The sequence below is a fragment of the Cydia splendana genome, chromosome 20 (genome assembly GCF_910591565.1).
Source record: "Cydia splendana chromosome 20, ilCydSple1.2, whole genome shotgun sequence".
Lineage (NCBI taxonomy): Eukaryota > Metazoa > Arthropoda > Insecta > Lepidoptera > Tortricidae > Cydia > Cydia splendana.
In genome coordinates this window covers 10,268,257-10,281,307 of record NC_085979.1, presented here as the reverse complement: position 1 = coordinate 10,281,307, position 13,051 = coordinate 10,268,257, and the positions used below count along the sequence as shown (strand labels likewise).

The following is a 13,051-nucleotide window of genomic DNA, read 5'->3' as shown; positions in this document are numbered from 1 at the left end:
TTTGCGGTTATAGCCCAGTGGCCTATTTTATAAAGCTACAATTTACAAGCGGAAGTCTCGTTCTAACACATAGGGTTAGAAAGAGACTTCCGCTTGTAAATTGTAACTTGTAGCTTTATAAAATAGGCCACAGGAGTTTCGCACCCCTGCTCAAACTTTTTGGCATCTAGAAACTTCAAACCTGACAGATAACCTCTCTCTTCAGTTCCGTCAGTATCTGTGGTGTCGTGTAGAGTTGCAGTGCAGTGACTAAACAATAATAAAATAAGAAAGAATATTCAATGAATTGAGCATAAACTTAGTCAAATGGTGACACGTATGCGATGACATCATTTTAACTCATTGCCAATAGCGTATTTACAAGTTAGCGGTGTAAATTTAAACATAAGCAGTGCATACGAACTTGGTATCCTACATTTGTTTATTTTACCCAGAAAGCTTTATAAGATTTTATAAAAATGACTGAATTTAATGAGTTCTACTACGGAATACCATTCTTTACACGATATTGGTTGACTGCTACTGTAGTGATCAGTATTTTAACCAAATTCGGTTTTTTCAATCCTTTCAACTTGATTTTATTATGGACGCCGTTCTATTCCGAGTTCCAAGTAAGTAGTAACTTTGCCGTCATATATTTACAGTTTTATCCATTAGATCCTTACAATAAAGTTGTATCCAGTGTTTGCAATGGCTTGGTAACATTTTCATGGTTACTCCTTAATGTTTTTCATGCATGCTAAGCTTTTTAACGCCAAGTTAACTATGTATATGGAAACCGCGATTCCTCACACACAATAGCTTCATCTTTTTGTCCAGAAATTTCTATCAAAGTCTGTAATCAATAGTAGAGTCTGTGCGGAAAGAGAAGAGTCGTAGAATGTATTGGATACCATATGTTTCACGACTTTATCTTTCCAAACTCTACCAATGTTTTTTTTTGTATTGACTCTTTTGGTGTATGTTATGACACCAAGGTTGTATCACCTTTTAACTTGTTTTTTTTTGAGGTACGAATAATCGATGCTCAATGCAGATAGCGTCCTTGGGAAGAAATTCTATGACAGACGTTTACATTATATAAATCTGAGCAGTATAAATTCGAATGCAAACCAAGCAACTACACTATTAGCCAGGTCCACACAGAGCGAGCATACGCGCAAGGCAATTTCCTCGCGCATATAATGGCCAGTGTAGACGTGAGTCGCCCGCGCCACCCTTTGGCTCTGTGTGGATTTACTGTATTTATCTATTTAGATTTTTTACTGTATTTATGGACTTCTAGCCAACAACAGCTGAAAATATTATATATTAATTCATTACTGGTAATTATTATTATTATTTGTTTGTCCTTTCCATATCTCGGGACCATGGGGTCCCGGACCTTTGGGAGGCATGCGTGGGGCCGAAGCCAACAGCGCAGAGGCCCTTTAAGACAGTTTACTCTAAAAGCAAGGGATACACATGGCAGATACCATCCCCGAGCGCACAATATGATACATCCGGAGATGGTCTCCGCCAGGTGCAAAGACTATTGCATTGCAGCACTTTTGTGCTGCGATGGGAACTAAGGTCATGGGCTATTGATATGCAAGTTGGATGGACTGGATAATGGGTTATGGGAGGAGACTAGCGGACACCTGCCGTGACAATCAGTCTCAAAATTGTGTAAGACAGGTGGTGACTCGCCTACTCATTTCACGGCCGCACGCACAGTGCGACAATAGGGCAACACTTCAGAGCGGCTGTAAGGTTGTCGAGAGGTGAGTCTGCGGTAGCCAGATTCCGGTGATCCGTTCAGCAGGCCGCCGGCGTTATGACATTTTACTCTTCCAACCTGGAGCATAGGTCCCGCTCTTGCGACTCCACTCTGGCCGGCCAATCAAGGCAAGCACAGAGGCGAGGGCCAGATGACAGGGCCCTCTGGAATAGGGGTCCGCGATGTCGCCACTCACCGTCAGCTCGCCACAAGCTGCCCCCGCGGGGTTATTATTATTATTTGTATCTCCTTGGATATCACGGGCCTATAATCCCGGCTTTTTGATAGGCTTGCGTGGGGACACAGATCCAACACGTAGAGGCCCCTTGGAGAGTTTTTATGTCATGTAGAACGCCTGCTGGAACCCGTTCACAGGTGCTACACTAGACACCCATGAACCGGTCTCAGCAGGCATTGGGACTATTGTAGGAAAAGAGAACAGTATACCGGTCTATGGATTGAAGTTTGGGTGGACTATGAGACTGGGTTATTACAAAGACGTACGGACACCTGCCATAACAATGTTCACACAAGTTATCGAGGCAGGTGGTGACTTGCCGCGCACTAGATGGGCCCCTGAAACTGCCGTCGCGAAGACGACCAGGAGCAACATCGGTGTGAGCGGCTCAGGGGTGTCGAGAGGTGTGCGCCGCTTTCTACCCAGTGGCTGTTAGGGGTCCATATTGGGTTGCATATAAGTTTAAGTCATATCTTTGATGCGCATAACAACTTGTGTCATAATCATAATCATCATTGCGCATACAAATGAAAAATCATATTATATTGTGTCATACATTTTTAGCCATAATATTTGATGACATACTCAACAGTTGTCATATATTTTTTGTGCATATAGGTTTAAATTATAATGAATCAAATGTCATACCAGCTAAAACCATATTCAATGATACTTATAATGATTTTACGTATAACGTTTTGTAGCATAATATCTTTCAATCATAATGGTTTAAGGCATACTTATTTATTGATAGCCGTATATACACCCTCCTCCATAACGTTTAAAAATAAATAATAAGTAACACATGAAATTCATTCTAAACTTATTACATCAAAAAGTATACCAAGTTTGTAATTGCACAAAACTATTTCTCTACGTTTATATATGAATACGAGTTTATCATTTTTTTTTAATAAAGTTACATAAATAATTTAAGAAATTATTATTAGCCTCTCAATATATCCTCGAAAAACACCTTTTCCCTAACCTCCGTCCAACACTTAATTCGACGGAGCCCCGCTCACGCGGGGCTCCTATTTCTGCGTAGTTTGCCCTTCGGGCATCTAAAGAAACCTAACGAAGCTAACCTACCTACTATGATTAGTTTCTTTTATAAAAGCGTTTCTCCTACTAGAGGGGGCTCCTCTCCTTCGATCTCCTCTTTTATACGGTCTTTGTGTGGTTATGATTATGACCACAAAAAGATCGAAAAAACCTTTTCCCTAATCTGCGTCCAAACACTTAATTCGACGGAGCCCCGCTCACGCGGGGCTCCTATTTCTGCGTAGTTTGCCCTTCGGGCATCTAAAGAAACCTAACGAAGCTAACCTACCTACTATGATTAGGTTCTTTCATAAAACCGTGTCTCCTCTTTTATAAGGTGTTTCTGTGGTTATGATTATGATTAAAGTAATATTTGCTTCATAGGTTGCTCACAACAATACATATTTATTATTCATGTTTTGTAACATTTATGAAAAAAATTTATTATGACCACAAAAATATGACTAAATTTTTAAGTCTATATTAATACTATGCACTGCAATACTTCGAACGAAAATCAATTATGGATATCAAGCTGATGACTTAAAATTTTATGCGAATTAAATTTATGACTGTAAAAATTATGACATAACTCATTTATGACAAAAACCCAGTTATGCTCAGGAATAATTCTGACTAAAGATTTTTATAACTTACAATTTTATGCATAAAGTGTTAAAGCAATTACAAATATGACAAAAGTTGCTATGCAACCAGAGGGAGTCCCGGCTGTTAGCAGCCACTGTGCCAACTCGCGTCTTATTATTATTATTATTCTTTAAGCAGGCAGGCAGTTGTGACAACTGATATTGCTATTGATATTGGTAATTAATTTACTGGTGAGAGATTAATTCGGTACCACTCATCTATAATCTACACAATATATTCCAGATATGGCGCCCTCTAACAGCTCTCTTCTACTTCCCTCCGAGCTTCCCGTTCCTAGTGAACTGCTACTTTCTGTACAGCTACTCGGAGCGCCTGGAGACGGGCATGTTCGCCGGCAAGCCTGCCGATTACTTCACCATGCTGGTGTTCAACTGGCTGGTGTGTGTGGTTATTGGATTCTTGATTAATATGCCGGTGAGTGTATATATTATTTTGTAAATCAAAACTTTATTTACAGCTTTGCACATGAAGTAGATAACAATAATTTGTCTAATGTATGATTTAAATGGGCGAGACTACACAGAGCCAGCAACCTCGCGAGGAAATTACCTCGCGCAGCAAATGGTCAGTATAAACGTTCCTCAGCCACTCGGTGTCGTGTCGGTATTAGAAGTTCATATTTTGTTACCGTGAAAACTTTTTAACCCCAGTACGATTTATCTCTTTCTAACAAACACAAATGTCAAAATGGTGGTTGGAGAAAAATAAATTATTATCAATGGTACTTTATTAACTGACGCTTATGAATAGACATAAAAGGAGAGGAGACCTTACTGCATATATTTTGGCCCTTGATAAATATCTACTTTTCCTTAGAAAGTACCAAACAATCATCAGCATCGGCCTCACCGCACAGTCTCTCGCCACGCGCGCCGCGCAGACGCGCTCGATGCGGGTCGCTCGTTCGCTCGACGACAGTTCGGAACTTGAAGTGTTTTTCGGGACAGTTTTCACTTTGTCAGGAATCGGGAACACATGCTAAAAATCGGGAGAATCCTGCCAAATCCCGACCATCTGGCAACCCTATCAGCATCAGCCCATGTGTTCGGTCTAGCACAGATCTAGAATGACGCTTACGCTTAAGAAAAGGCGACATTAGTACGAAAGAAGCAGACTACAAAAGAACAAACGTGACCACTTTTGAATTGGATTGTTGACCGCACGCGTCGCGAAACAACGTTAGGGTTGCCAATACTTTTTAACTAACCTAAAATCTGTTTCAGCTATTAATGATCCCGATGGTGATCTCGGTGCTGTACGTGTGGTGCCAGCTGAATAAGGACGTGATCGTCACCTTCTGGTTCGGGACGCGGTTCCGCGCCATGTACCTGCCGTGGGTGCTGTTCGCGTTCAACCTTATCGTCAGTGGAGGGTAAGTTATTGGTCACTTTACCCTTTGATCTTCAAAGTCGTCAACTGACACGCGGCTACAGCCAATTATCAACCTTCGTGCATTCCCACAAGGTTGACGATGACGCGCTGCGCGCCATACGAAATAATGTATGGAAACAGTCACGTGACTTCGTAGTTCATCCCGATACAATGTTTTTTATTCGTTTGGCGTTTATCGATGTACGATTGTCATCTTGACTATAGTTCGTTTTTTTTTCATTAGAAAAAAGGTAAACAATCTGGATGTGTCTTTTAATTTAAAAACACGTTATAAAAATAAGTCACGGCAAATATGTAACAATTATGAATCTAATACCATAATTTATAGTCTTCTTCATAAGTAATAGCAAAGAGAATAGATAGTATAGAGGGCTATTGGCAAAGTAAATTTTGTAGTCACGGTACATTTACTGCCATCTATCGACACACGATTATAACTTAAAATAAAATTGAAAATGTATAAATTAATCAAAATATGTTTACGGATAAATGATTTTTAATTTTTATTGTTCCATACTGACCATGTTCTTTCACTGATATGTGTTAAAATTGTTAAATATCAAACGGTGTCAACGCCATCTAGCCGAGAATAGGCCAAAAGTATGGCGCCATCTATTCGAGAATGACTTTTTCTTGATTTCCGAGGCACGTTTTTTTCTTAGACTTTATTTATCTTATACGGAGTTATATATATCTCTGGTAATAGTTACTGATTTTTAAAAGTGTTTTTCAATTAAAAGACGTCAAGATTGCTTACCTTTTTTCTAATGCTAAAAAAATTAACTATAGGCCCCCGGTGTAACGCGAAGTTTCCCAAATCTAATACATCAATAAGACAATAATTATGTTTATTTGTTAGCCTCAGGACAACTAGATGGCGCTATTAGTCCTCGATATCGATGTAAACAATAACCAAATGTGACCTTTCCCGTAGCTTTAAAAATCTGAAACCTAGTGTTTTTTGCTGCCTAGATTTTTTTTGTGTAAACGTAACGATATTAGTGAAACCTATTCAACTTAATATATAGTATATCAATAACTAACTACAGTAACTAAGTATAGTTCATCAATACCTAACTAGATGTCGCTAGTAGGTCCATTATATAATAATCAATCAATCAATCAATCAAAGCATTTATTTTCAGGCTACTAAGGCCCATAGATACATACCTTACAAACTAACATATATATACAATAATAAAAAACTTAAATACTAAAAAAATCATTTTCGTGACGCAGTTTTCTGTTGCGGCATCACTTGCTCTGGTGTAGGATTCGGCAGATTCCCAAGTGAGTACCCCGTTTGAGAGGATAGGGGGTGACCGGTTCTCCATACAAACGTAGTCCCCATTTTCCTCTAACATTTAAGTGATATCCAGACGGGACTGATCAAATCAGTCGATTTGATCAGAAATGAAATTGGCGTCAATCTCCAATTTTAGATTGATAGTGATATTAGAGCCCTCTAAATTGAAAAAATGCCCCAGAACGAAAATACTGGCCTCACAAATAGGTATTCTTGCGTCCGCACCTCATTTTGTCGGTAATATCGGTCATTATCGGCGGTTGAATTCGGCGAGCCAAATTGGTATTTGCATCCGCACCTCCTGATTCGATCGGGCAATTGAATCAGATTGGCGAAAAATTGACTAACCTGGATACGCCTTTATTAACATTATAGAAGTAGTAGTCTATGTCGCCGCGAGATACTGTCGCGCCAATCATGTGCTAGGCCTACAGCGCTCTGCGATGCTTTTCGTTATGTAGCGAAAAATGTCAAGCAATTTTCGACTTAAAATACGTGAGTGACCTGTGCAGTGGTAATGTTCTTTTTTTTTTGCAGTGGAATCGCCGAATTCATCGGTATCCTGGTGGGCCACCTGGCTTTCTTCCTGCTCTTCAAGTATCCTCAGGAGTTCGGCGGACCTACGCTGCTCTCACCGCCAGCTATTGTGTAAGTATTATGGTCGGTGATAGGACGACCATTTTCCTTTTCCTCGGAGCTCGAGCACAGATTGAATAGAATAAATTCGATTAAAAAAGAAGAAAATAACGCGTAACACAACTTAAGGATAACACAACTTAGGGATAACTTCGCCTTTGTACTAATGATGTGTTCTTTCATGTTTTATGTTTCTTTTTGTACTATAAAGTGTTTTACTACTACTTAACATATGACCCACGAAATGGTCCCGACTCAGCATGGTGCTGCTGGCTAGCGCTGGTTTTCCATCGCGGCCATGATCTTGTGCAGCACTAAGTGTCACACAATATATAAAATAAATAATACGAGACACGTCATGATTATAAATTTATAACAAACAAGACATGAGATTGTGAGACCTACGCGGCGTCTCTTACGAAGCATTGAAAATGAAAAAAGTTTATTGTATAAATTTAAACATACAGTCAATCACGACCCTGTGTCCTGAGCTAGGAAACCCTGTGTTACAGGACCCAGTTTCGTTACTTATACTAGTTTCTTAATCTATAATATATTGGTACAAATTGTACAGAGAGTTACATTGAAACTTACAGATAGCTATGCCTATTTTAACATATTGTATCAAGTTTTAACAAGTATACAGATAACAATATTAATACTATTATTATCAACTTGCAGTCGGAAATGGTTCCCCAACTCGCGGACGACGGTGACCGGGTTCGGTGGCCCCGAGCCGGCGCCCGCGCCCGCGCCGGGCCGGCGCAACTGGGGCGCCGGGTACACGCTCGGGGGCAACTGAGTCTGATTGGCCGTGTACCCGCGGTGGTCTATCGCTATTGGTCGAATTAAATCGACTGGATGTGGGCAAGGAATACTATGACGCGTAAACTGGAGAAATATAGATGATCAAGCAAATCTTGTCAGTAGAAAAAGGCGCGAAATTCAAATTTTCTATGAGACGATATCCTTTCGCGCTGGCAAGATCTGCTTGACCAACTATATAAGGGATGTAAAGGGCGTTTCACAACTCCACATAAGGTTTTTTTGTCGCGAAAAAATTTTTTTTTCAATGGGGCCGTCGGCCCACCCTCCATTTAGGCCAAAAAAATTTCACGTCAAAAAAAATGTTTAATCTTTCATAACACAATACCGAATATGCCTTTAAACGGATCCCCACTATTTTTTGTTACATTCAGATGTACAGCGCCATCTACTTCAGATGTTAATTAGTGACTACATTATTTTGCAGTACTTATTTACGCCTCCTAGTATTCCTTTGTGTAAACTACTTTTTTAATGCTTCGTTTTAATGCAACGACTAATGTCGTGAAGAGTTAACTTGTTATTAAGTCTTATATGAGTTCTCAGTTTTATGTAAACAATGTGTTCTATTTTTAATCACAACAATTTTCACTGACCTTGCGTTGTATCTATTATTTTTGATAATTTCCAGTATACCAATTTGTTGTATTTTTTTTTAATACTAGCATAATACAGATGTAGTGAACAGTCCTTTGTCATCGTATTTTCTCGGAAACATTCGTCAGTACTTTTTGTACTGAGACTGACTGAAATAGCATAACACGTTTGTGCGTTTCCGTAAAAGTCCGATAGTAAAGGATTATTTACTAATCTGTACCTACCCATGTTTAAATGGGGTCAAGTTTTCAATTGTTATATAATTAAATGTCTATGTTCTAGTCCGTTGAGATAACTTTGTCAAAAGTTAGAATTATATGTATTTTTGAGAACTTCGTAAGTGCACAGTTTAGTGCAGTTTTTGCAAAAACTTCGAAATAAACATATATTTCGAATTATTTTATACTCCAAATGTAGGACTCAGTTGTGTTTTTTACGTAACAACTTCGTATTATTAGATTGCCCTTTTTAATTAGAACAAAGAACGAAAAAATACCGGTTTCATTCCTATTAAAAAAATACCGGTATCCGATCCCTGGTTTAGTAACATACGTACTCACTTTACGGGCATCAAAAATCACGCAAGGTTTCGCTTTTGTAACTTAATGCTGTATTATTTATTAATGGTACATTCCTTCCTGGACATATCACACATTTTCTTGTTTCAAACAAACCTGATTCTAATATAAATATAAATTTGTACATATACAATACCCACATCAAGTACAAGTGTATATAACATGAGTATGTAATATTTATTTAACAGAGTAATTTAACTTTAATAAAGAATTTAAACACAATGTAGGTGTGATTTGATTAATGTGAGTGCCTTTTTAACCCCCAACGCCACTGGGGTGTTTGTTTGACACCAATGTCTGTCTGTGGTGTCGTAACTCTCCAACGGATGGAACGATCCCGATGCGGTTTTTTTTACGTGAAAGCAAAAGTCCTTGGTATTGTTTTCTTCTTAGCTATATTTGATAGTAATCGATCCAGCAGTTTGAAGAGTAAATGGCGTAAAGCATTATTGGCGTATAATGTTTTTTTTGGCATATTGTGTAGCGGTTTCTTTTTAATATATTTAATAATTTTTAATTTATCATCTGATTGATATAGTCGAAAAGTGGTAGACCACTTTCTTGGCTGACCGTACTACACAACCTGTGACTTAAAATTTGCATTTAGTGCTAAAAAAGCAGTGTTGGCCCGAGTATAAAATTTTATATCCAAAATTTTCTTGGGGTGTTAAAATAAAGTCTTATTACAATAACGAATATTTACTAATTAACTATGATACAGAATATTTAATGGTGCGGTTTCTCTTCATGCTTCCCGTACTGTTTCTCCCACATGGCGATGAACTCCTTCTTGCGCTGCTCGCGCCGCTTGAAGTACTCGGGGTACTGCGCCTTCTCGAGCGGATGCCAGTAGTCCAAGACCCAGTCCGGAGGGTCCACTTCACGCTCGTAGGCCACGCCGCCAGGACTCTCGGCGACTAGAAGAAAAAAACATAAGGTCCACAAGCATTGCAACTTACCAACATAGTAACAATAAGTTTTAATAACGAATAATAGCTTTGTGTTATATAAAAGCAGTGGCCTGCTTCAGTACTTGAACAAAATGAATTCCTTACATTTAGAATGCATGAATGACTTGTAGTGGTCTAACTGGCAACCCAAAAACAACTATTGTGAGATGTGCCAAAGTGGTTATGGCATATTTCAGCATGATATAATTTTCAGCATCACTACAGAACTACTCACTTGTTTATTGTATTGATGAAAATTGGCAGCTCACCATTGAAAGCTAAAATTTCCTCACAAGGTGGCTTGCTCTGTGTGGATTCACCTAATCCCAGTAGTTAACACCAGGATATAGGTAGATTTTCTCAGTTGTTCCCAGCCAGTGGTTTTTTCAGCTGTTACCAGTGGAAATAATCCAAGGAGCAGCTGATATCCAAGGTAACCATTAATATTACTTACACTTCTTAGGAATGGGATGCTGCTGCAGAAAGAGCTCCTCTTCACCCTCCTTCAGGAGCTGAGCTGCCTTACGCATGTCCTGGATCTTGGCATTATTGTCAAAGCGGTCACGCAGGAGAACAGCTTGGTAGCGGTATACATCGCTGCAACAGAATAGTAAGAAAGCGCTTGATTTTAGTACTCTTTTGGTAAGCTAAAATATTATATCAGTCATATATCAGTCTTAAAATTGACTTTAAAGATTAGCCTAAATAACAATTTCAAAGTATTTGACAAAATTGGGAAACGAAATCTACTAACTAAAATCGAATAAGATTGCTAAATCTATCTTACGAATATTAAAGGTAAAACTAAAATACATAAAGGCCTACAAATTAATAAAAGAAACACCTCTTATCGTTCAAGATCTCAACAAAAAGCAAATTGATAATCTTGCAAAGCTGATTTTCAGTTATCTTGGAAAATAAACCTGTAAATCAATGAAAAAATAGGTTATAGTGTTGACAAATAATTACGTAACCCTATGGGAGTAAGGTTGCAAAAGTATTTTTAATCTTTGTAATAACTTACCGTCTATCGTAAAACGCTTCAATATTACGCAGAGCCCTTTTGTAAAGGCTGCAAACTCTTTGAGAGTGGGTCCTAATTCCAAGAGGCAGTGCGCCTGCCATCTTTGTTTTTGCACTATATTCTGACATTTATCTGACATTGACATTTCAGTGAGTCTCAGATATCGTTCAGAAATCTGAATATTATTGCACACGGCGCATATAGGTAGATCAAGTAAAAGTAAACACGTGGGCTAGTTGCGGAACTTGCACGTTAGGCCCCATTCGCACGACAGCTTAAAAAGCGTTGCGTTAAAACCCGACGTTGGCGCTTTTTTACCGTTTCCAATATTTGTGTTCATACGAACGCTTAAAAATCACTTGTGAGTCGTACTGTCACGTACGCGTCTCAGCAAAGCCATATTTTATTTGCTATTACGACGTATTATTTGAATATAGCTTGAATATTTCAGGAATTTGTAAGCATAAGTTGACATTTTTAAGGTGAAACTAATAATAATCTTGACGATTGACACCAAAAATTGACACTTGACAGCCAACTGACAGCAGCGCCGGCGCTTTTTTAACGCTTGTGAGAACAGATACACGGAGATCCGTATGCTCTATTCAATTTGACGCCAACGCTCAACGCCGAAAATCGAACAGTGCTCGATAAAAAAGCGCCGCGCTTAAAAACCGCCTTCGTGTGAATACATACATGGTTATCCATTTGCGTCATTCAAACGCTTTTTAAACGCGCGTTGAAAAAGCTGCCGTGCGAACGGGGCCTTACTTGTAGGAGCCCGCACCTTTAGGCCCCATTCGCACGACAGCTTAAAAAGCGTTGCGTTAAAACCCGACGTTGGCGCTTTTTTACCGTTTCCAATATTTGTGTTCATATGAACGCTTAAAAATCACTTGTGAGTCGTAATGCCACGTACGCATCTCAGCAAAGCCATACTTTATTTGCTATTACGACGTATTATTTAAATATAGCTTGAATATTTCAGGAATTTGTAAGCATAAGTTGACATTTTTAAGGTGAAACTAATAATAATCTTGACGATTGACACCAAAAATTGACACTTGACAGCCAACTGACAGCAGCGCCGGCGCTTTTTTAACGCTTGTGAGAACAGATACACGGAGTTCCGTATGCTCTATTCAATTTGACGCCAACGCTCAACGCCGAAAATCGAACAGTGCTCGATAAAAAAACGCCGCGCTTAAAAACCGCCTTCGTGTGAATACATACATGGTTATCCATTGGTGTCATTCAAACGCTTTTTTAACGCGCGTTGAAAAAGCTGCCGTGCGAACGGGGCCTTATGTTCTGGCCATAGATTTATAATATGATACCGTCTCAGCGAGCTGTCACTGTTGCCACTTTTGTTTAGTGTACGATTAACAATTTAACACCACCTTGCTGTAGCCATGTCGATAAAGTCATATCGATAAACTATCGACATTTCTAGCAATTTTAATTTTACTTCAAAGGTTTAACGATACCTAAAATTAACAAAAACGCTTTTATTCTTTATTGTGGTTTCAGATCACAATTTTATCGTCACGCCCCAGCAGGGAACGAAGGGAAAGTTTAGATATTTAATTACAATACATAAATACCTATTAAAATATGTGTTCCGCAATAATTAAATTATTTTATTATATTCTAATATATTTATTATTGATTAGCATTTCAATTATGTTTATGTTTAACGAAGATATTGAAGCTTCAATTAATAGCTATTTCGTTCCGCTGTGTAGCGTTTATCGATATATAACATTATTAAAATCGACTTTTCACATCCCTAAAAGAGCACACATACACGTTTTTACGCACACATACACAGCCTGGATGCACCAAAAAAGGCAACACTTTGATTTGAAGTACATCTTGTCAACAGTATAGTTGTCCTTTTTTGACAAACGGCATTTTTAAAAAAGCGAGGTGAGAGAAATTATACTAGTTGCTGCGCCGTCAAAGAGAACAGAAAACCAGGCTGACGCAACTAGGAACAAAAAAAAGTTTTGTATGGACTTCAGTGACCTAGC

General features: G+C 38.7%; 2 protein-coding genes across 2 annotated transcripts; one reads left to right on the top strand and one right to left on the bottom strand.

Moving 5' to 3' along the window:
- The first annotated feature begins 211 nt into the window (after positions 1-211).
- Positions 212-8,014, top strand: LOC134800800 (derlin-1-like). The gene is made up of 5 exons (XM_063773354.1): positions 212-611; positions 3,933-4,124; positions 4,934-5,082; positions 6,946-7,056; positions 7,726-8,014. Exons 1-5 carry the CDS (start codon positions 459-461, stop codon positions 7,844-7,846), a joined length of 726 nt encoding a protein of 241 aa, XP_063629424.1. The 5' UTR covers positions 212-458; the 3' UTR covers positions 7,847-8,014.
- A 1,721-nt stretch (positions 8,015-9,735) lies between these two features.
- On the bottom strand, positions 9,736-11,167 carry LOC134800932 (NADH dehydrogenase [ubiquinone] 1 beta subcomplex subunit 9). The gene is made up of 3 exons (XM_063773464.1): positions 11,019-11,167; positions 10,449-10,591; positions 9,736-9,961 (listed from the first exon to the last, which is right to left on the bottom strand). Exons 1-3 carry the CDS (start codon positions 11,144-11,146, stop codon positions 9,771-9,773), a joined length of 462 nt encoding a protein of 153 aa, XP_063629534.1. The 5' UTR covers positions 11,147-11,167; the 3' UTR covers positions 9,736-9,770.
- Between the last annotated feature and the right edge of the window lie 1,884 nt (positions 11,168-13,051).